At 39.7% G+C, this 24,202-nt stretch overlaps 1 protein-coding gene across 3 annotated transcripts in view; it reads left to right on the forward strand.

Annotated features, from left to right (window-relative positions):
• The window catches only part of LRRC72 (leucine rich repeat containing 72), a 70,290-nt gene that overhangs the window by 20,473 nt on the left and 25,615 nt on the right, over positions 1-24,202 (forward strand). For all 3 annotated transcript variants that reach the window (XM_010862162.1, XM_010862163.1, XM_010862164.1), the window contains one exon: positions 10,763-10,832. In XM_010862162.1, the coding sequence (XP_010860464.1) occupies positions 10,763-10,832 (70 nt within the window). The remainder of the gene's footprint in view (positions 1-10,762; positions 10,833-24,202) is intronic.

The following is a 24,202-nucleotide window of genomic DNA, read 5'->3' on the forward strand; positions in this document are numbered from 1 at the left end:
TTCATTCTTTTACAAGTGGTTGACCAGTTTTCCCAGCACCACTTGTTAAAGACATTGTCTTTTCTCCATTGTATATTCTTGCCTCCTTTGTCAAAGATAAGGTGTCCATAGGTGCGTGGATTATCTCTGGACTTTCTACTTTGTTTCATTGATCTATATTTCTGTCTTTGTGCCAGTACCATACTGTCTTGATGACTGTGGCTTTGTAGTAGAGCCTGAAATCAGGCAGATTTATTCCTCCAGTTCCATTCTTCTTTTTCAACATTTCTTTTGGCTATTCGAGGTTTTTTGTATTTCCATACAAATTGTGAAATTATTTGTTTTAGCTCTGTGAAAAATACCATTGGTAGCTTGATAGGGATTGCATTGAATCTATAGATTGCTTTGGGTAGTATACTCATTTTCACTATATTGATTCTTCTGATCCATGAACGCGGTATGTTTCTCCATCTATTAGTGTCCTCTTTGATTTCTTTCACCAGTGTTTTATAGTTTTCTATATATAGGTCTTTTGTTTCTTTAGGTAGATATATTCCTTTCATTGCAATGGTGAATGGAATTGTTTCCTTAATTTCTCTTTCTATTTTCTCATTATTAGTGTATAGGAATGCAAGGGATTTCTGTGTGTTGATTTTATATCCTGCAACTTTATTACATTCATTGATTAGCTCTAGTGATTTTCTGGTGGAGTCTTTAGGGTTTTCTATGTAGAGGATCATGTCATCTGCACACAGTGAGAGTTTTACTTCTTCTTTTCCAATTTGGATTCCTTTTATTTCTTTTTCTGCTCTGATTGCTGTGGCCAAAACTTCCAAAACTATGTTGAATAGTAGTGGTGAGAGCGGGCACCTTTGTCTTGTTCCTGACTTTAGGGGAAATGCTTTCAATTTTTGACCATTAAGGATAATGTTTGCTGTGGGTTGGTCATATATCAGATCAGATCAGTCGCTCAGTCGTGTCTGACTCTTTGCGACCCCATGAATCGCAGCACGCCAGGCCTCCCTGTCCATCACCAACTCCCGGAGTTCACTCAGACTCATGTCCATCGACTCAGTGATGCCATCCAGCCATATGTTCCTTCTATGCCTGCCTTCTGGAGAGTTTTTATCATAAATGGATGTTGAATTGTGTCAAAGGCTTTCTCTGCATCTATTGAGATAATCATATGGCTTTTATTTTTCAATTTGTTAATATGGTGTATTACATTGATTGATTTGTGGATATTGAAGAATCCTTGCATCCCTGGGATAAACCCCACTTGGTCATGATGTATGATCTTTTTAATGTGTTGTTGGATTCTGATTGCTAGAATTGTGTTAAGGATTTTTGCATCTATGTTCATCAGTGATATTGGCCTGTAGTTTTCTTTTTTTGTGGCATCTTTGTCAGGTTTTGGTATTAGGGTGATGGTGGCCTCATAGAATGAGTTTGGAAGTTTACCTTCCTCTTCAATTTTCTGGAAGAGTCTGAGTAGGCTAGGTGTTAGCTCTTCTCTAAATTTTTGGTAGAATTCAGCTGTGAAGCCATCTGGACCTGGGCTTTTGTTTGCTGGAAGATTTCTGATTACAGTTTCAATTTCCATGCTTGTGATGGGTCTGTTAAAATTTTCTATTTCTTCCTGGTTTGGTTCAGTTTTGGAAAGTTGTACTTTTCTAAGGATTTGTCCATTTATTCCAAGTTGTCCATTTTATTGGCCTATAATTGCTGATAGTAGTCTCTTATTTTCCTTTGTATTTCTGTGTTGTCTGTTGTGATCTCTCCATTTTCATTTCTAATTTTATTGATTTGATTTTTCTCCCTTTGTTTCTTGATGAGTCTGGATAATGGTTTGTCAATTGCATTTATCTTGTCAAAGAACGAGCTTTTGGCTTTGTTGATTTTTGCTATAGTCTCTTTTGTTTCTTTTGCATTTATTTCTGCCCTAATTTTTAAGATTTCTTTCCTTCTACTAACCCTGGGATTCTTCATTTCTTCCTTTTCTAGTTGCTTTAGGTGTAGAGTTAGGTTATTTGACTTTTTTCTTGTTTCTTGAGGTATGCCTGTATTGCTATGAACCTTCCCCTTAGCACTGCTTTTACAGTGTCCCACAGGTTTTGGGTTGTTGTGTTTTCATTTTCATTCATTTCTATGCAAATTTTGATTTCTTTCTTGATTTCTTCTGTGATTTGTTGGTTATTCAGCAGCGTGTTGTTCAGCCTCCATATGTTGGAATTTTTAATAGCTTTTCTCCTGTAATTGAGATCTAATCTTACTGCATTATGGTCAGAAAAATGCTTGGGATGATTTCAAGTTTTTTGAATTTACCAAGCCTAGATTTATGGCCCAGGATGTGATCTATCCTGGAGAAGGTTCCATGTGCGCTTGAGAAAAAGGTGAAATTCATTGTTTTGGGGTTAAATGTCCTATTGAAATCAATTAGGTCTAACTGGTCTATTGTATCATTTAAAGTTTGTGTTTCCTTGTCAATTTTCTGTTTAGTTGATCTATCCATAGGTGTGGGTGGAGCATTAAAGTCTCCCACTATTATTGTGTTATTGTTAATTTCCCCTTTCATACTTGTTAGCATTTGTCTTACATATTGCAGTGCTCCTATGTTGGGTGCATAATATTTATAATTGTTATGTCTTCTTCTTGGATTGATCCTTTGATCATTATGTAGTGTCCTTCTTTGTCTCTTTTCACAGACTTTGTTTTAAAGTCTATTTTATCTGATATGAGTATTGCTACTCCTGCTTTCTTTTGGTCTCTATTTGCATCAAATATCTTTTCCCAGCCTTTCACTTTCAGTCTGTATGTGTCCCTTGTTTTGAGGTGGGTCTCTTGTAGACAATATATATAGGGATATTATTTTTGTATCCATTCAGCCAGTCTTTTAGTTGGGGCATTCAACTCATTTATGTTTAAGGTAATTATTGATAAGTATGATCCCGTTGCCATTTTCTTTATTATTTTGGGTTCGAGCTTATACACCCTTTTTGTGTTTCCTATCTAGAGAAGATCCTTCAGCATTTGTTGGAGAGCTGATTTGGTGGTGCTGAATTCTCTCAGCTTTTGCTTGTCTGTAAAACCTTTGATTTCTCCTTCATATTTGAATGAGATCCTTGCTGGATACAGTAATCTGGGCTGTAGGTTATTTTCTTTCATCACTTTAAGTATGTCCTGCCATTCTTTCCTGGCCTGAAGAGTTTCTATTGAAAGATCAGCTGTTATCCTTATGGGAATCCCCTTGTGTGTTATTTGTTGTTTTTCCCTTGCTGCTTTTTATCTTTGTTCTTTGTGTTTGATCTTTGTTAATTTGATTAATATGTGCCTTGTGGTGTTTTGCCTTGGGTTTATCTTATTTGGGATTCTCTGGGTTTCTTGGACTTGGGTGATTATTTCCTTCCCCATTTAAGGGAAGTTTTCAACTATTATCTCCTCAAGTATTTTCTCATGGTCTTTCTTTTTGTCTTCTTCTTCTGGGACTCCTATGATTCGAATGTTAGGGTGTTTAACATTGTCCCAGAGGTCTCTGAGATTGTCCTCATTTATTTTTACTTGTTTTTCTTTTTTCCTCTCTGATTCATTTATTTCTACCATTCTATCGTCTACCTCACTAATCCTATCTTCTGCCTCCCTTATTCTACTATTTGTTCCCTCCAGAGTGTTTTTGATCTCAATTATTGCATTATTCATTATATATTGACTCTTTTTTATTTCTTCTAGGTCCTTGTTAAACCTTTCTTGCATCTTGTCAATCCTTGTCTCCAGATTATTTATCTGTGATTCCATTTTGATTTCAAGATTTTGGATCATTTTCACTATCATTATTCTGAATTCTTTATCAAGTAGATTTCCCATCTCTTCCTCTTTTGTTTGGTTTGGTGGGCATTTATCCTGTTCCTTTACCTGCTGGGTATTCCTCTGTCTCTTCATCTTGTTTATATTTCTGTGTTTGGGGTGGCCTTTCTGTATTCTGGCAGTTTGTGGAGTTCTCTTTATTGTGGAGTTTCCTTGCTGTGGGTGGGGTTTTATGGGTGGCTTGTCAAGGTTTCCTGGTTAGGGAAGCTTATGTCGGTGTTCTGGTGGGTGGAGCTGGATTTCTTCTCTCTGGAGTGCAATGAAGTGTCCAGTAATGAGTTATGAGATGTCAATGGTTTTGGAGTGACTTTGGGCAGCCTGTATATTGAAGCTGAGGGCTGTGTTCCTGTGTTGCTGGAGAATTTGCATGGTATGTCTTCCTCTGGAACTTGTTGGCCCTTGGGGGTGCTTGGATTCGGTGTAGGTATGGAGATGTTTGATGAGCTCCTGTCAATTAATGTTCCCTGGAGTCAGGAGTTCTCTGGTGTTCTCAGAATTTGGACTTAAGCCTCCTGCTTCTGGTTTTCAGTCTTATTTTTACAGTAGCCTCAAGGCTTCTCCATCTATACAGCACCATTGATAAAACCTCTAAGTTAAAGATGAAAAGTTTCTCCACAGTGAGGGACACCCAGAGAGGTTCACAGAGCTACATGGAGAAGAGAAGAGGGAGGCGGGAGATAGAGGTGACCAGGATGAGATGAGGTGGAATCAAAAGAGAAGACAGCAAGCTAGCCAGTAATCACTTCCTTATGTGCGCTCCACAGTTTAGACCACTCAGAGATGTTCACGGAGTTATACGGAGAAGAGAAGAGGGAGGAAGGAGACAGAGGTGGCCAGGAGGATAAAGGGGGAAATCAAAATGAGGGAGACAGATCCAGCCAGTAATCAGTTCCCTAAGTGTTCTCCACAGTCTGGAACACACAAAGAGATTCACAGAGTTGGGTAGAGAAGAGAAGGGGGAGGGAGCATATAGAGGCGACCTGGTGGAGAAAAAGGAGAGTCCAAAGGGGGAGAGAGCGGTCAAGCCAGTAATCTTGTTCCCAGTAAAAATGGGTACTGAAGATTGGGTTCTTAAAGGTACAAAATTGATAACAAATACCAAAAAGTAAAGATTAAAAGTCTAGAGTAGAAGTTGGATTTTCAAAAATACAATATTAACAAAAAAGAAAAAAAATCACAAAAATTATTAAAAAAAAAATATATATATATATATGAAGTTTGCTTTAAAAATAGGGTCTCTTTTTTTTTTTTTTTTTTGCAAAGTAATAGTAGGTTATAAAAATGAAAATTATAGGCATAATAAAGGACTTAAAATTTAAAAAAAATTTTTTTTTAATTAAAGAATACTAGTAAAAATAGTAAAAATATATCCAGGACTTTCTCTAGTGGTGTTGTGGGCAGTGTGGAGTCAGTTCATTTTCGGATATTTCCTTGATCCGGCTTATATTTCTCAAGATCTATAGGCCCCTTCCTATGCAGTCGGTACTAAATACAGGGTTTTAATCTGTTGCACCTGTCACTTCCAAGGAGGTTCCCTCTGTTTTAGCTGCTTCTGTTTGCTGGTCTCTTCAGTGTCTAATTTCCACCCTGACACAAGGGGGCGGTGGTGGACACTTTTTTAGGCTCACAAAGACACCCCACTCCAGTACCCTTGAAAATCCCATGGACGAAGGAGCCTGGTAGGCTGCAGACCATGGGGTCACGAAGAGTCGGACACGACAGAGCGACTTCACTTTCACTTTTCCCTTTCACACATTGGAGAAGGAAATGGCAACTCACTCCAGTGTTCTTGCCTGGAGAATCCCAGGGACGGGGGAGCCTGGTGGGCCGCCCTCTATGGGGTCCCACAGAGTCGGACATGACTGAAGCGACTTAGCAGCAGCAGCAGCAGTTCAGTTGCGCTGTGGGGAGGGAGGGACCCTGCAAACAAATAACACTGGCGTGTGTTTGCAGTGTCTCAGCCACACTGGGCCTGCCCCCGCTCATGGCGCATGTGCCCTCCCTGCCCCCACTGTTCAGGCTCTAGGTTGCTCTACCAGGAACCATCCGAGGCCGGCCCTGGGCTGCGTGCACCTCCCAGGTCTAAGCCGCTCAGTTTCAGGTACTCGGGTAGTCCTCAGAGGCGCAGACTGGGTTGGGCCTGCGTTTTGTGCCCTTCCCAGATCCGAGCAGCTCAGGTGACCAGATGTTTGGCAAGCACAGTTGCTGTGACTTAGTGCCTCCCCTGTCCCTGCCAATTGGTTTTCTGGGTGTACAATGGGCGCACCTTCTCAGGTGGATGCTGACCGTCCAGAATCCCAAGAAGTCTTGGTTAGCGACGAAACCTGCTTACAGTTTGGTAGATAATGCCTCTCTGGGGCTGCGATTGCCCCCTTCTGGCTCTGGCTGCCCTCGCCTGCCTGTCTCCGGTGGGGGATGGGCCGGACTGCAGCCGGCTAGCTCTGCTCAGTCTTTTTTTCTGTGGGAGGGCCTGACGGTGTCTTGCTGATGGAGTGGGGTGCCATTGCCTTCTTAGGTTAGGGCTTTTCGCATGGTAGCTATCCCACAGTCTGGTTTGCTAGCCCAAGTTAGTTCCCTCAGATTGCCCTTGGGGCATTCAGGCCCTGTCCTTACTCTAAGCAAAGCAGCCCACACCTCCCTGCCCAGCCCCAGCTTGCTAGTGGCGGATGCAGGCGTCTGCGCTGCTTCTCCGCTGGGGAGTTACCATTGGGCAGGTAATCTGTGGGTTTTAATTATTTATTTATTTTTCCTCCCAATTATGTTGCCCTCTGTGGTTCCAAGGCTCACCACAGACTCATCAGTGAGAGTGTTTCCTGGTAGAAACTTCTCTCTTTTTTAAGACTCCCTTCCCAGGAGCTCTGTCCCTACCTCTTTTGTCTCTCTTTTTGTCTTTTATACTTTTTCCTACCTCCTTTCGAAGACAATAGGCTGCTTTTCTGGGTGCCTGATGTCCTCTGCCAGCATTCAGAAGTTGTTTTGTGGAATTTACTCAGTGCTGAAATGTTCTTTTGATGAATTTGTGGGGGAGAAAGTGGTCTCCCCGTCCTATTCCTCTGCCATCTTAGGACCGCCTCCAGTAGTAGAGTTTGTATCATTGTCTTCCACTGCTGCTGCTGCTGCTAAGTCACTTCAGTCGTATCCAACTCTGTGCGACCCCATAGACGGCAGCCCATCAGGCTCCCCTGTCCCTAGGATTCCACTAGCCTCACTTTAAAATGTAATAACCTGTTATTAATTTAGGACAAATTTATATGCAAAATAAACCGTTCTGACTTAAGCTAAATTCTCCTCAAAAGTGAGCCATTTTATTATATTATCTATAGCAGAGTGTAAGTACAACTATTACAAGAAAATTAATTTGACAGTGATGTGACAAAGTTGATATTTTATAGCATTAATATATGAAAATAACTTTTCTGGGAATCCTTGTAGAAACACTCTAAATGGGGCTTGAGTTTCTCTGCTACCATGTAGTGGCTGCTTTATTTTTCACAGAAAAAAAAGTGGAGCTGACGTACCAGCCTTGTTGTCCAGTGCAATAAGTGTGTCAGTGTCCAAAATTAGCTGCACATCTTCAGTGAAAGAGGAGAATGCATTATGTATACGAATATATTACAAGTTGCTTTGAAAGAACCCAGAATATTTTGTTGTGTCAGGGAAGTTCTTGAAGACTAATGGCACCTGTCAAAAGGACAAGGTGGTCTACTTGAAAAGCCTTCTGTTTGGGATAACCTGAGAATAATTTTTTTTTAATTGATAAAAGATTAAGAAAAACTCTTCAAATCTGAGAAGGATGAAGATGAGAAGGAATGAGAGAAAGAAAGGGGAGAAGCGGATCTTTTTTTTACCAAGTACCAGCTAATAAATGTAAAAAGAATGAGAGGATTAGAAACATTACCATTTCATAATCCCAAACATACTGATTCAGGTCAATATTATTAATCAAAGCTAAAGCCATTGAATAAATAGTTATTGAGAACTACCAATCTGTTCTCTGCAGGTTGGCAGTTACCAGAGGGGAGAGGGATTTGGAGGTAGGGCATGAAACAGGTGAACTTGATCAAGAGGTACAAACTTGTTGGGCATGGAATGTATGAGAATACAGTTAATAATATTGTATTAACTTTGTATGGTTTAAGCAACTGGATTTCATCTGGTGATCATTTTGCAGTATGTCCAGTGTCAAATCACTCAGAATTTTGCCCCAGATATTGCTTTTCAATGATAAAATATGTAAATACTTTCACAATGAAGAGAACTGGAAAATACAGCCTTAGCCAAATCACTGAACTTAGCTTCACCAATAGGGTGAACAGGTGGCTCAGTGGTAAAGAATCTGCCTGCCAATGCAGGAGACATAAGAGATCCCTGGGTCAGGAAGATCCCTTGGAGGTGGGCATGACAGCCCACTCCAGTATTCTTACCTGGAGACTCCCTTGGAGAAAGGAGCCTGTAGGGCTACAGTCCATGGGGTTGCAAAGTGTTAATCACGACTTGGTGACTGAGCACACACACACAACCTTCACAAAGAGTGGGACAAAGTGGCATCATTTTGCCTCCTAATGTGTAGTAATTACCACTGTTGTAGTTAAAAAATGATCTACCTTAAATTTAATCATGAGGTAGCAATCAGACCAATCAAGAATGTGAGAAATTCTATCAGACAACTGTCCTGGACTCTTCAGAAAGTAAACGTTTGAAGGCAATAAAGGAGAGAAGGTGACTATTTTTAATTTAGGAAGACTAATGAATTATACAGAGTATATCATGCAAAGTACTGTGCTGAATGAACCACAGGCTGGAATTAAGATTGCTGGGAGAAATATCAACAACTTCAGATACGCAGATGATACCATTCTAATGGCAGAAAATGAAGAGGAACTAAAGAACCTCTTATGAGGGTGAAAGAGGAGAGTGAAATATCTGGCTTAAAACTCAACATTCAAAAAACTAAAATCATGACATCCAGTGCCATCACTTCATGGCAAATAGATGGGGAAAAAGTGAAAAGAGTGACAGATTTTATTTTCTTGGTCTCCAAAATCACTGCAGATGGTGACTGTAGCCATGAACTTAAAAGACACTTGCTCCATGGAAGAAAAGTTATGACCAAGTTAGATAGCATATTAAAAAGCAAGAGATGGCTTTGCCAAAAAAAGGTCTGTATAGTGAAAGCTATAGTTTATCTAGTAGTCATGTATGGATGTGAGAGTTGGATGATAAAGAAGGCTGAGTGCCAAAGAATTGATGCCTTCATATTGTGAGACTCATGAGAGTCACCTGGACTTCCCTGAATATTCACTGGAAGGAGATCAAACCAGTCAATCCTAAAGGAAATCAACCCTGAATATTCATTGGAAAGACTGATACTGAAGCTGAAGCTCCAATACTTTGGCCACCTGATGGGAAAAGCCAACTTGTTGGAAAAGACCCTGATGCTGGGAAAGATTGAGGGCAGGAGGAAAAGGGGTGGAGGCAGAAGATGAGATCATTGGATGGCATCACCAACTCAATGGCCATGAATCTGAGCAGACTCTGGGAGATAGTGAAGGACAGGGAAGCCTGGCATGCTGCAGTCCATGGGATCACAAAGAGTCAGACACAACTTAGCAACTAAACAACAAACAATGGGTTATACCAACTGAAAATGGGTTATACCAGTGCATGAATGTTGATGCAATTCTGGGTTTAAACAAGCAAAAAATCTATAAAAGAAATGTAGGGACAACAGGAACAATTTGAATATGAATAGCAGTGTATTAGATGATATCATTGAATTCAATTTTAATTTTCTTAGGTTTGATATTGGTATGGTAGTTAAGCAGGAGCCTGTCCTTATTTGAGGGATGTGTGTGCTGAAGTATTTATGAATCAGAGCCCTGGAGTCATGTCTGCAACTTATTTTCAAAAGATTCACCAAGAAACTTATCAACTAGCAAATAGGTAAATTGTGTCTACAGATAAGACAGTGAACATAAATGTAGCAAAATATTAAAAATTATGGACTTCTCTGGTGACTCAGTGGTAAAGAATCCCATGGACAGAGAAGCCTGGTGGGCTACAGTCCATGAGATCACAAGAGTTGGACATGACTGAAGTGACTTAGCACAGACACATATGATAATCAACGATGGGAGAATAAAACACTTCACTCACTCTCTGCCTCTTTGAGTCCTGCAGTTTCCATGTCTTAAATCCAGTTTGGCCAAGATCTGGACAACCTCAAACTAAAGACCATGTAGGCAGCGTTGAAGCAGGAGCTGATGCTGTTTCCCATATTGACCTTAAGTCTGGTGTCTTCTGCTCTTACTTTTGTTCCTCTGGCCTCTCCTCAGTGAAGTCTTTTAAAATAGAACAGTCTTTCGGACTCATGGGAGAGGGAGAGGGTGGGGTGATTTGGGAGAATGGCATTGAAACATGTATAATATCATATATGAAACGAGTTGCCAGTCCAGGTTCAATGCACGATACTGGATGCTTAGGGCTGGTGCACTGGGACGACCCAGAGGGATGGTACGGGGAGGGAGGAGGGTTCAAGATGGGGAACATGTGTATACCTGTGGCAAATTCATGTTGATCTATGGCAAAACCAATACAATATTGTAAAGTTAAAAAATAAAATAAAATATATAAAAAAAATAAAATGAAAGTCCCAATAAATTCAGTCATAATGAGGTATAAATTCTACTAATGTGATAAATTTCCTCCTTTTAGTATTTGCTTTAACTGGCTAACAAAAATCTTAATCCAAGAATGAAGTTTTAAAGGTGGAATGTAGGAAATTAGCCTGTATAAACGTGCCAATAATTTTGAAAGGACAGAAAGCGGCCTTTTCTATTCTCCCCATGTCATACTATATAAGCAACTTTAGACATGAATAAATTAATTGTTGCTAATACTCACTTTCTCTTTTCCTTTCTAGGGAGCTGACAGAGGTCATTGATCTTTCTAGGTTTAAAAAATTAAAATACTTATGGCTACATCATAACAAGGTAGTGTGATATTTGATTTTTACATGGTTGTATGATTAAACTACAATCTTAATTTCATGTTTTATAGAACTGGTCATTAAAAGTATTAATATTTTATACTCCTAATTTTAATATAGGTAAGAAACTATATGTATATACAAAGTGGTATAGGGCCAGTGGTAGAGAATGTGCCTGCCAACACTGAAGACTTAAGAAATGTGGGTTTGATCCCTGGGCTGGGAAGATCCCCTGGAGGAGGGCATGGCTACCACTCCAGTATTCTTGGCTGGAAAATCCTCATGGACATAGGAGCCTGGCGGGCTACCGTCCCCAGGGTCGCAAACAGCCAGAAACAATTGAGGCGACTTTGCACACATGCATATTGAATAGGTCAATTTGTGAGATGTTGTCAGATGGGAGCTTTACTTTTTCCTCCCATGTTCTTTCAAAATTGTTCAGTGTAAGCTGTTGCTTCCCAGTTTCCTGGAAGAAAACTTGTGCAGTCTCATGACTTTTTTCTCTCTCTCTCTTTTGTAGTCCAGGAGCTTTCAGTCCATTTTAAGCTACAGTCTTAGGCTCAGTTCAGAAATGAGAATGTGGAGATGAATATGAGACACATCCCCCATCTCTCCTCTCTTATTCAGCTAGGGCTCACTGCGGATGGCCATCTGCCTTCTTCATTAGCAAGGGGATGTGGTTGGTTGTTTTCTGGCCTTGCATCTCTACCCCAGCCTTCACAAGTTAGTGTGGAATGGAGAAGTGCGGAGGCAGTGGAAAAGCCAAGGAAAAGCAAAGTTCTTTTTCAGTTTGCACCCACTGGTATTAACAATGTTCAGAGTTTATTTTTTTCTCCCATTGGGTTATTCAGAAACCCCCTCTGCTAGGTTTCTTCAACTCTGATTCCTCTTTGCTGGCCACTCCAGACCTCCCCTAACCTTGTATCCCAGTCGTTCTTACATCTGAGCATCTCCTCACCTTGGCAAACTGCCCTCTTGGGCAGGATCCTTTGTAAAATGCTCTAGATCAACATTCCTCCAAAGGTCCTGCATGCATTCCCCAGAACTCACACACATTGTCCTGCCATGTGAGGGACTGATTACCTCCCAAGCTGATCTTGCTTCTTCAGGAAGTGCCAGGCACTAAGCCATCATGTCACCAGCTGCCAGGAATGCTCATCAAGGTCACTGAATGTGGCCCTTGAAGCTGCTCTTAGAGGCCAGGGTTAGTTGGCAGAGTCTTCCCACCGCTTCCTCCATAGTGGGGCCTGACTGGAGCTCCAAGCTCTCTTCAAGTCAAAGAGCGGGACTGAACTAAAATTCAAGCCAAAACAATTACTATAGTTAGCTAGTCAGTCATTCTCAACTTTCTGAAGTGTGACTTTCCAACAGCTTGTATTTTGTTCATTATAAATTGATGATCCAGTCTTAGCATTCTAAATTTAAACTTTCTAACACCAGCTGATTGAAAAATAACAATTTGAGTTTTTGGTAGTGGTCCGCTTGTCAAGCAATAGTCCAGATTTACAGCACTGAATCTTTAAGCAGCCATGTTTATGAAAGTATTTCAGTATTACATTGCAATTTGTCTGTTTTTTTAACCAATTAAGTGGAAAATGGAAAAAAGTTATTCTAGTATTAAGTGCAAGCATAAGTTGCATAAGCTTGAAATAATTTCTAGAACAAGCACAAATACCTTCAAGGCCCAGGCAGCTAACAACTGAAATGGAAAGTGTACAAACTACTTAAGGGCATACAGGTTCAAAACTCTTTTAAACAGTCTGCCAAAAATTATCCTGGGTCACAGTGTGTGACCTCCAATTAGAAAAAGATGGAACTCATCAAGCATGGCAAAAGTGACTAATCTTTGTTTTTCATGTGTGTTCGTTGTGGTGTTCAGTGTTCAGCTTTGAAGGAAAGAACATGTACAAATGTTGGCAGTATGTCTAAAGGGAGAGGTGTGATTAGGGATTTTTAATATTTTTTTTGGCTTTCTTGTAGTGGACACCGTCCCACCTTCCGGCAGTCACTGAATTTTCATACAGTTAACTTACAGATGCATTATATACATAGGAAAGGATTGCACACACTGTCAACTATTGTACTTTGGTTTTGAAGGGGGATTGGTGGAGAAAGGGTGCGATAAAAGGGCTAAATTCTCTTCTAGTGTTCGGTTATTTATGTTTAACAAACTATATTCTTTCCCAAATAGCCATCACTTAACTTTGTTCTTTAAAAATAGATTTATTTAGATTGTTAAATGGCATCATCACCAAGTCAATGGGCACGAATTTGAGCAAACTTTGGGAGATATTGAAGGACAGGGAAGCCTGGAATGCTGCAGTCCATGGGGTCACAAAGAGTAAGACATGACTTAGCAATTGAACAACAATTCCATATAATCCTGAAAAGATATCATATTCAAATAAATTTTAAGTGGTCACGAGATGAGTGAATAAGCCAATGTGAATTTTTGGGTTGATCAATAGTTGATTGGTTGCTAAGTTGTCAGAGTATTCACACTCCATGAAAAACTGAAGTCTTATTCAGCATCTAAAACTCTAATGGGCATATTAGCTATGATAGTACTTCATCAAAATTCCTATGGAAAAAATGTGAGTATTAGTTTTCTTTACAATCTAGGTTACACTGGGTGAACTACTATCAGGAAGTTACTATGCCAGTATAGAAATGATATGGAGAATCTTGGTGAGAAACATCAACAGTGACAAATGAACATAAATATTTAGAATTATAATGTTTTGCTAACAATGGTTTGAATCCATGACCAGCATTGTTCTTACATTATTGTAGAACATAAATAAATGTCCTTAGATTTATTTCCTACCCTCTGTTTAGGAAAAACTAAGGCATAAAATGAACACATCTTTTTTGTTTATTCATTTATTCAATCAACAACTTTGTGGAGGCAAATGTACTGATCATTTTATGGGTTGTCTATTGATTATCCATTATCTTCCTTTACCTGGATAGCAGAATCTGAGTTTGTGTTTTAGTACACACTTGTTGTTACTCAGGTAGGTGGTCCCATTCCCACTTCCAAAGCGTGGAGCCTGAACTGTTTAAACCAGTCAGGATAACCCCATCCTCCTTGTGAGTGGCTAGTCAATGAATGGGCTCATAATCCAATTGTTGCAATAGAGACAGTGGAGGTAGCTCCTGGGAGACTTCTGTGAAAGGTTTCCTTATTCCTCAAAGCACACTGGAAGAGAGGTCCGCTGTTTCCTCTGGACATTTTCTGGCCTGACTTATAAGCCAGAAACCATCCTTCCAACTTGTGGATATATCCAACATTTTGAGAAAAGCAGAGCTCAGAGAATCATTGAGATTTGGGGCTCTTAAAACTTCTGGACTCCTAGATATGTGAGATAGTGAGTATTTGAATTTATGTGCCAGTTTGAGTTGAGCTTAGAGATTACTTATAGTCAAAAGCATGCTATCTAATATGGTTTATTCTGTACTTGTTTTAGGCCACTGATAGACTATAACAATGACTATGACGGTACCTGCCCTAGAGATAGAATTGGGGATTGGCTATACTCCTGGTGAGGGCGTTGTGGTTGCAAACTACCTGGAATGGAATGAGAGAAAGCAGTGGTTTGGGGAGACAATGAATGAGTGTGGTTTGGTGTGTTTGGAGCCGAACATGCTTAAAGGGTGCACACTTCTCCCCATTATTATGCAATGGGTGATAAAACTGGAGCTTCTAGTCTGACCTTGAACCAACAAATTAAATAGGTACAAATTGTTTCTAAGGATTTGCAATGCCCCAACTCTCCTAGGTTTGTTCACGCTATCCTGCTTCCTCCTTCATTATGCTCTCTAGGGCTTGCTTTCTCCTTGTATTGTGTAGATATTCACTAGTTCTGTAGCAACTCTCTTTCTGAGTCATCTTTCTCTCATCTCCACTGATGTAATTAGTGAGAGGCAGCTGCTCTTAGGTGTTTATAAACTGAAGCCTTCAAAACACTCTCTCTTGTCTCATCTTCCAGTGAGCCTGACTGAGGGAATTTTAGGTCACAGTTCATCTTTTCTAGCTTTCCTAAGAATCTGGGTCTGCTCGGAAGAGTGATCTAAGTAATTTGCATGTTGTACTACAGTTTCAAATGGTCTGTATACATTTGATCTATTTGTGTTTTGGCTCATTTCCTTGAAAGTTTTTTTTAAACAGATGTTTAATAATGAGTGTATTATAGTGCCACAATGCTAGTGTCTTTCTGTTTCTGGAAGATCTAGCAGTACTTGGGTATATTCTATTTATCACAGATTACAGTAAGCATTTGATGAGAAACCTGTATATAATGCCTCACCAAGCAACTATCCAAAATACAATCTGAGTTTCCACCGCGTATCAAAAACTGAATAGTTGACAACTCTTACTAAGTAAATTTAAATAAAAATACATCTTCTGACAAAGTCATACTTCATCATCTAAAAAGTAACGAAAATATTTATAACAACATTTTCCACACTAAAATAAGCAAAATCATTTCAAGAAAGAGTGAGCTCATTCTTCTGTACCATAAAGATACGTTGTTTTTCCCTATCTCCCAGACAGGCAGCACATTCTGCAAATTTGGTAAAGGGCACGCATGTGTGTATTTTAGGAAGGCATATTGATGTACAAAACTAGCAAGTCACAATTTGAAAATTAAAATAATTATTTGTAACGTACAGTTTTAAATATTTGTAAAGAACTCTTTGAGCAGAAATGCTTTTTTTTTTTTTCAGGTAGTTTTCACAACATGCTTTGCCTCATGAAAGTTTAGTTGATTCCTTTAATCAGGTTTAGGTGTATATACATTTATCTATTCATTTACATATGCCATACTTTGTTCCAAAAAACTATTTAGAGCACTACAAACCCTGTGGTAGAGTGTATGATAAATTAATGAATAAAATGAACTAGCATATATTCCTTATAATTTGGGCTCTTAGGTGTTTCTGTTATCTCAGTGTAATATTAATTATCTCTCATGTCAACTTTGTTGAAAGAATATTTTACCAAATATTTAAAACCTCCTCAAAAAAGTAACCTAAATAAGATTTCAGTGCATGGTTGTGAAATTCATATACACTATATATCTAGTTGCTTCCCAGGTGGCTCAGTGGTAAAGAACCTGCCTGCCAGTGCAGAAGATGGGCTCCATACCTAGGCTGGGAAGATCCTCTGGAGAAGGAAACGGCAGCCCACTCCAGTATCCTTGCCTGAAGAATCCCATGGACAGAGGAGCCTGGCAAGCCATTGTCCATAGGCTCGCAAGAGAGTCGGACACGACTAGCAACTAAACAACAACAGTATTTATATGATCCAAAAAATGTAACCTATTTGGGGGAAAAAACGTATATAAAAATGTCAAGAACATGGAATAAAGAGGGAAAAACATGAGAATGAAGATCTATTTGCATTGTACAAAAACAGTTATTTCTCAATATTTTTAAAGTGTAGATTTTATTTCCAAGTATTGTATACATTTTAAACTGATTCAAATGAATGTATCATGTCCACTTATTGGACAGGAACACCATATACATGAACTTAGAAATCCTAAAAGTACACTGAAATTTTTCTTTTTTTTCCTCCTATATAATTCAGTGTATATTATTAAAATTGTTCCCAACTAATACTTAAGAATTTCATGTAAATTTAGGGCTATTGTAATTATAATATCAAACGTGATAATATACTCCTTTAAATAACACATAATTATAGAATTTTTCAGAATTGTGTCATGTCATTTAATCTCTGGTGTAGGGGTCTTTAAAGCCCCAAGGTTTTCAATTCTGATACTACCGACCTTCTGAACTGGATCATTCTTGGTTGTGGGGGTGGTATTGTGCATTTGGGGATATTTAGCAGCATCCCTGGCCTCTACACACTATATATCAGATTTCTCCCCAGAAGCAACAACTAAAAATGTTTCTAGACATTGTCAAATGCTCTCCGGGGTACAAAATTGCTCCTCACTGAGAATCCCTCAAAGACAGAGTGATCTGTGGAAGTCTAAGTCAAAACATGTTACTCTTCTACTCAAAATCTCTAATGGTTACCTATTATTTTCAGCTGAGTTCTTTCAGTAGCCTAAAGGCTCTGCACACATAGTCTGCCAGCTTACCTCTCTGACCTCAATACCTCTCCTCTCCCTAACTCACTGACCCAACAGCACCATGCACCCTATTATCTCTGGACCTATATACACTGGCTAGCCTTCAAGTGCTCCTGCATAGATATTCTCATGGCCAACTCCCTTTTCCTCATCAAGAATTTGTTCAGCTATTACCTGCTCTGTGAGGTCTTCCTGACTAGCCCATTTGAAATATAACATTATCTCCCTGTTAGCACCCCCAATCTCCATGCTTAATTTTTTCCCCATACCATTTATCAACTGATTCCATAATACACAATTTACTTATTGTAAGTATTATTTGTTTTCTCTTTCCCTGCTAGAAAAAAAGACAGGGTTTCTGTCTGTTTTTTTTCATAGCTATACCACTGAATTTAACACAGTGCTGGCACACAGTAGCTGCTCCACAAGTATTTGTTGAATGGAAAAATGTGTACATAAACATTCTAATATTTTCTCATAAATATATTTCCATTTTGTCAGTGAATCATGAAAGTCATGTAATGGATCATAAATTATAAGTTTGGGGAGGGTAACGACAATATTTTACTTAATATGATACTTTTTTGTTCCTTCAAAAATAGTTTCTAGGTTTTGTTTTTTCAGTTTCTGTTTTGTTTTGTTTTTTAAGCATCATAGCTAGGTCTGCCAAGTTGAACTTTTCTTTGCAAAGGTGCTAGCTAAGGTAAACAGAAGTTCACTTAACAGAAGCATACTTTAGCTGAGTTAAGCAGGAAAGTAATATATTGAAATGATACTGGGTGAATATTAGGTAGTTTAGGAATCAAGTGTAGGAAATTCTTAGGATCAAAGAAGCCATGGCCACAGCCATATCACAGAAGTGGCTTCCACACGCACTGTTGACTTGCCAATCAGCAAGAGAAGCCCCCACCCGTGCTGCTGTTTTCCTGTCCCCATTCCTGCTGCCACATTTCCACTGCAGTGGGGAATGAATATTGCTGTCTCCTTCTCTGCCACCACCAGATTTAACACAAAACTGTCTCTACCTCTTTGCATTACTTGTTTCTGATTTTTTTTAATTAATTTTTATTGGAGTATAATTGCTTTACAATGTTGTGTTAGTTTCTACTGTACAGCAAAGTGAATCAGCTATACAGATACATATCTCCCCTCTCTTTTGGATTTCCTTCCTTAGGTCACCACAGAGCACTGAGTAGAGTTCCCTGTGCTCTACAGTGGGTTCTCATTAGTTACCTATTTTATACATAGCAGTGTATGTATGTCAGTCCCAATCTCCCAATTCATCCCACCCCCTTTTTTCCCCCTCCCCGCTTGGTGTCCATACGTTTGTCCTCTACATCTGTGTCTCAATTTCTCTTTGCAAATAAGATCATCTGTACCACTTTTTTTAGATTCCACATATATGCATTAATAGGTGAAATTTGTTTTCTTCTTTTTGACTTACTTTACTCTGTCTCTAGGTCCATTCACATCTCTATAAATGACCCTGTTTCTTTCTTTTTATGGCTGAGTAATATTCCATTGTATATCTGTACCACATCTTTATCCATTCCTCTGTTGATGGACATTTAGGTTGCTTCCATGTCCTGGCTATTGTGATTAGTGCTGCAGTGAACACTGGGGTGCATGTGACTTTTGGAATTATGATTTTCTCTGGATTGCATTACTAGTTCCTGATTTAAAGTTTAGAGTGGATGTGTAGGATTGCATCCAGCCTAGTCATGTGTCCACACATTACCTGTCAGGAAATCTAGAAAAGCGAGTATTTTGCCTAATGAGGAGTAAGTCCTAATACCTACCAAAGCTCATTAGATAAAGAATTCCTTGAATTGTGGGGAAGATGATTCAGTGCCAGGAAGCTAAAAAATAATGACTCATCTGTCTTATATTTAATAAGATAATGTTTAGAAAGATGAAAATCCAAAGAATAATACCAATAGTTACATAATAATTCCTGGCAGAGTCTGGAACTCTGGATACTGAAAGGGGAGCTCAGGTATAGTTATAATCCTGTTACTAATAAGCTGATAATATCTAGCAAATATTTGTCTAGAGCTCTGATTCCTCTTACATAATATGCATGTATGCTAAGTCGGCTCAGTCGTCTCCATCTCTTTGTGACCCGATGGACTGTAAGCTTACTAGGGTCCTTGGGATTCTCCAGGCAAGAATACTGGAGTGGGTTGCCATGCCCTCCTCCAGGGGATCTTCCCAACTCAGGGACTGAACCCACTTCTCTTACATCTCCTGCATTGGCAGGCGAGTTCTTTACCACTAGCACCACCTAGGAAGCCCCCTTATATAATATACGGGATATTTATTCTTCATAACTAAGGGGTGTCATGATGGAGAAATTTGATGGCATGTGTGAAGTACTGAACAAAGAAGCACATACAGTAAGCATGGAATGAATATTAAGAACCTACTCTTTTTAAAAAAATTGTTTTTAACAGCTATATGTATCACTATTATAATAATTTAAAGAATTAGCTAATTCTATACATTAGCAACATTTCTGCACACTCTGCCCTCATTTGTTAGCCCCCAGATGCAACAACTTTCAGTTTTTTAAGTAATCTTTTGTTGTTTAGCTGCATATCTCAAAGTCACATTCTGGTATTGTTGCCACTTGATTTTTCCCATTTAGACAATAGCTATTGAATTTCCACAAAAATGAGGATTTAATGCTTTGTCTTTCCTGCCTCCACTTCCATACTTTCCATACACAGGCATACTTTCCAATTCCCATTCCCCTGATGTGGCAGTATTGTGATTTTGGTTAAATCAATATTCACTGGGTATGTTATTATGACAACCCATGCTCTTCAGAGTTAAGCCATGTGTTAAGGTCTAGCTACTTTCCCTTTATTGGATTTCCTCTACTTGCCTGGATTTTATTTTCCTTTGATTTGTTAAGTAGTTTTTTGTTCTGGGTTGAATTGTTTCCCTGCCCCAAAATTTATATGTTGAAGTCTTAGACCCCACTGTCTCAGAATGGGACTGTATTTGGATATAGGGCCTTTATGAAAGTGAAAGTCACATAGTCGTGTCTGATTCTGCGATCCCATGGACTGTAGCCCGCCAGGCTCCTCTGTCCATGGAATTCTCCAGGCGAGAGTACTGGAGTGGATTGCCATTTCTTTCTCCAGGCGATCTTCTTGACCTAGGGATTGAACCTGGGTCTCCCACGTTGCAGGCAGATTCTTAACCAACTGAGCTACTAGGGAAGCTGCTGCTGCTAATAAGTCGCTTCAGTCATGTCCGACTCTGTGCGACCCCATAGATGGCAGCCCTCCAGGCCCCGCCATCCCTGGGATTCTCCAGGCAAGAACGCTGGAGTGGGTTGCCATTTCCTCCTCCAATGTGAAAGTGAAGTGGCTCAGTCGTGTCCGACTCTTAGCAACCCCATGGACTGCAGCCCACTAGGCTCCTCCGTCCATGGGATTTTCCAGGCAAGAACACTGGAGTGGGTTGCCATTGCCTTCTCTGACTAGGGTAGCTACTAGGACTTTTATATAGAGGAAATGAAGTTAAGATGGGGACATTAGGGTGGGCCCTAATCCAGTGTGACTGATGTCATCATAGAAGAGGAGATTAGGATAGAGAGGGAGAGGAGAGAGAGAGCAAGAGTAAGAGTGAAAATGGAAGGGAGGAGGGAGAGGGTCAAAGGGGAAGAGAGAGGGAGGAGGAGAGAGAGAGAGGGAGAATAGACATTGCATACGGATAGAAAGTCACATGAAGGTATCAGAAGGGGCCATGTACAAGTCAACGAGAGAGGCCTCAAAATGTAACCAGTCTTGCCAGCACCTTGATCTTGGACTTCTAGCCTCCAGAGCTATGAGGAAATAAATTTCTGTTGTTTACGACACCCAGTCTGTGATATTTGTTATGCAACCCAAACAAACGAATATACTTTTTGTTAGTTACTATTACTTATTCAACCCAAACTCTCTCCCAGTTGACCAAATCTATTCAATGAATCATTCCGTAGCTTTTATTTCTTGAAGAAGTATGCCCAGAGCCTTCTGACGTGCTCCACTCTGGACTTCTGCCCGGTATCCCTCTGTGCACAATTTTAATCACCCTTCATAGCCATACCAGGGACTCCCTTTGCCCCCTCTTATTTCTTGTATTGTGTGTCTTACATTTTTCTGAACTGCATTCTCCAGCGGCTTTGTGAGAAAGTGTTCCATGTGGTAATTTTTTTTTAAGATTGTGTATGCCTGCAATTGTGTATATTCGGTGTTCATATTTGGACAGATATTTTGGCTCATTGGGTTGGTAGAATTCTAAGTTAGAGATAAGGCATCACTCCACTGTTCTGTATTTTTTCAGCGTAACTTTTGAGGAGTATGAAGCCATTCTTCGTTCTGATCCCTGATCCTTGAATATGATGTGTGTGTGTGCACATGTGAGCACATGTGTTCTGTCTGGAGGACAGTGTTCTGACATGTTACAGTGATGTGCTTTGGTACAGGTCTGTTTTCAACCATTGTGATGAGCTTGGGGAAATTACAGTCAAGAAACTCATATCTTTCCATTTGGGGAATTTTTCTTGGAGTGTATTGTTGATTTCTTTCTCTTTTATCTCCACCATTCTCTTTCTGGAACTCCTACACAAATGTTGAACTACTGAACTGGCTCTCTAATTTTCTTTTATTTTCTCCATTTTCTATTTTTTTGGTCAGATTGCTCTACTTTCTGAGAATTTCTTCAGCATTCTCTTCCAACTCTTTTATTACATTTTAGACTACATTCATGTTTTTAATTTCCCAGGGCTCTTTTACCCCTCTAAATGTTATTATTATATTATCTTTATATATAGCAGCATTAAACTATAAAGATCTGGCTGCCCACATTCTGAGAGCCAAGCTGGGAAAAGAGGTCTGGGAACCCTCAACATATAGTGTACGTACATTCCCTTAATCTCAGTTTTCAGTGGGAACCTCTGTCTTTACATCTGTCTAGCGGCTACTTGACCAGGAACTCTTGTCTTAAAAGAGTTCCCTTAAAAGAGTCCCTCATTCCACCCAGGGAATGAATCTCTAGTCTTTTGAGGTGGTAGGGGAGAAGTCCAGTTGCCATATGGTTATACTGGAAACATTATTAAGAAATAGAATTTCTCTGTTCAGTTACTCCTCTCTATCCTCACATCCAGTCTTTGAGCCTTTTTAGAATTTTGTGGTATAAATATAAGGTTGTTTTCTGGTTTAGAATCTGAATTTCTTGTTTCTATTAATTCTACTACCCCTAGATCATATACTTCCCAAAACCATATTGCTATGGTCTGATTTTCTGTCCTCCCTCTCTTTATGAACATACATCTTTTGAAACAATTATTTTATTGTCATTTTAGATAAATATTTGGCTGGAAAAAATTAAATCTGTGTTTATAATATGAACTTTTAACCAGAAGTCATTTTCCTCACCAGCAATCATGTGCATAATTCTTAAGTTTCCTTCCAAGTCTGTGATCTTGTTTTACAACAATAGATGTTTTTTGAAGACACTCTTTATATTGATGGCATTATTCAGATTTAGTGAATATAGTCTCTAAAACTGATTTTACAAGCTGTATCCTAGGGAGCTATTATGGAACATAATTCGAGAGACACTCGGAAATCTTCTCAGAGCACAATACCTATTCAGACTGACCTGAAAGTCAGCAATTAGAGAGTCATCGATCATAATCCTCTAATTGAAAAGAAATAGCAGGACTTCCCTGATGACTCAGCTGTAAAGAATCCACCTGCAATGCAGGAGACATGGGTTTGATCCCTGGGTCAGGACAATCCCCTGGAGAAGGAAATGGCAACCCATTCCAGTATTCTTGCCTGGAGAATCCCATGGACAGAGGAGCCTGGCACACTACAGCCCATGGTGTTACAAAAGAGTCAGACATGACTTTGTGACTAACAGGAGCAGCAGCGACTGCTAGCAGACAGTGTTCTAAGAGAAAGGGGTAAAGTAGTGAACAAAATAATTTAGAAGAAACACCTTTGGGATGGCTATCTTAAGCCTTATCAACAATATAGCAGTTTACCCCTACCTACCAATCTGCAGAAATGGGACTCTAAAGCATGTTGAAAGGGCTTGAAGCGGGGTGTTCAGGGGTAAGAGGATGCCAGGAAAAAGGAATGCTGAAAAGCAACGTGGAGGAAACCAAGAGCAAGTGCATTTACTTGCATATTACTTTGCTTCACACCAATGTTGGGTGGTTCTTTTAGTTTGGGCTGACTGGCAATCAGATGCATCTGTCTAGTTTCTGCTGGAAAGTCATTGATAAAACTGGAGAAAAACTTCCTAAGGGTTGGAGACATGAGAGGACAGTGCCTGGGACCCAAAGTTAGCCTAAGATAGTGGCAGCCAGACTGGAGCAATTTTTGAGAGAAACCCAGATCCCTTGAGATTCAAGATTAGATCAGATGGATGGGACTAGTCAAGCCAGTGACTCAAGCTGCATCTGGGAATGAGCTTCACAGCTCAGCTTCCTACCCTGGGTGGTAATAAAGTTCAGTGGTTCCCAGCAAGGACACTGGAGTCTGGGCCAAGCTTCAGTTCCTCTATATACTAGCTGTGTAGCCCTGTGAACAAGTTACTCAACCTCTCTGTGTCTGTCTTATTGCTTAAATAAGGTAATCTTATTTGTGCATGCATGCTAAATTGCCTCTGTCATGTCCGACTCTTTGTGACCCCATGGACTATTTCTCACCACGCTCTTCTGTTCATGGGGTTCTCCAGGCAAGAATACTGGAGTGAGTTGCCATACCCTCCTCCAGGGGATCTTCCCTACCCCGGTATCAAACCCACATCTCTTATGTCTCCTGTGTTGGCAGGCAGGTTTTTTTTTAACCATTAATGCCACCTGGGAAGCCCATATATCTATGTAAATATCACATATATATGTATCTTCAGAAGACATTCATAGAAGGCAATGGCACCCCACTCCAGTACTCTTGCCTGGAAACTCCCATGGATGGAGGAGCCTGGTGGGCTGCCGTCTATGGGGTTGCACAGAGTCGGACACGACTGAAGTGACTTAGCAGCAGCAGAAGACATTTGTACTTTGCCATATGTGTATATATCTCGAGATTATTATAGTTCTCTTCTTTTTTCTCATTTGATGCCAAATATTTTGGGGTATATTTTAAGCATGTTTTTTGGTTATTGCTGATATAGTAGAAAAAAATAATTGTGGAATATTTTTTATTACTCCATATTTTCCATTACTCAAACTAATAATATTTTCCATTATTTGAAATTATAT

This window comes from Bison bison, unplaced genomic scaffold, assembly GCF_000754665.1.
Source record: "Bison bison bison isolate TAMUID 2011002044 unplaced genomic scaffold, Bison_UMD1.0 scf7180017864479, whole genome shotgun sequence".
NCBI lineage: Eukaryota > Metazoa > Chordata > Mammalia > Artiodactyla > Bovidae > Bison > Bison bison.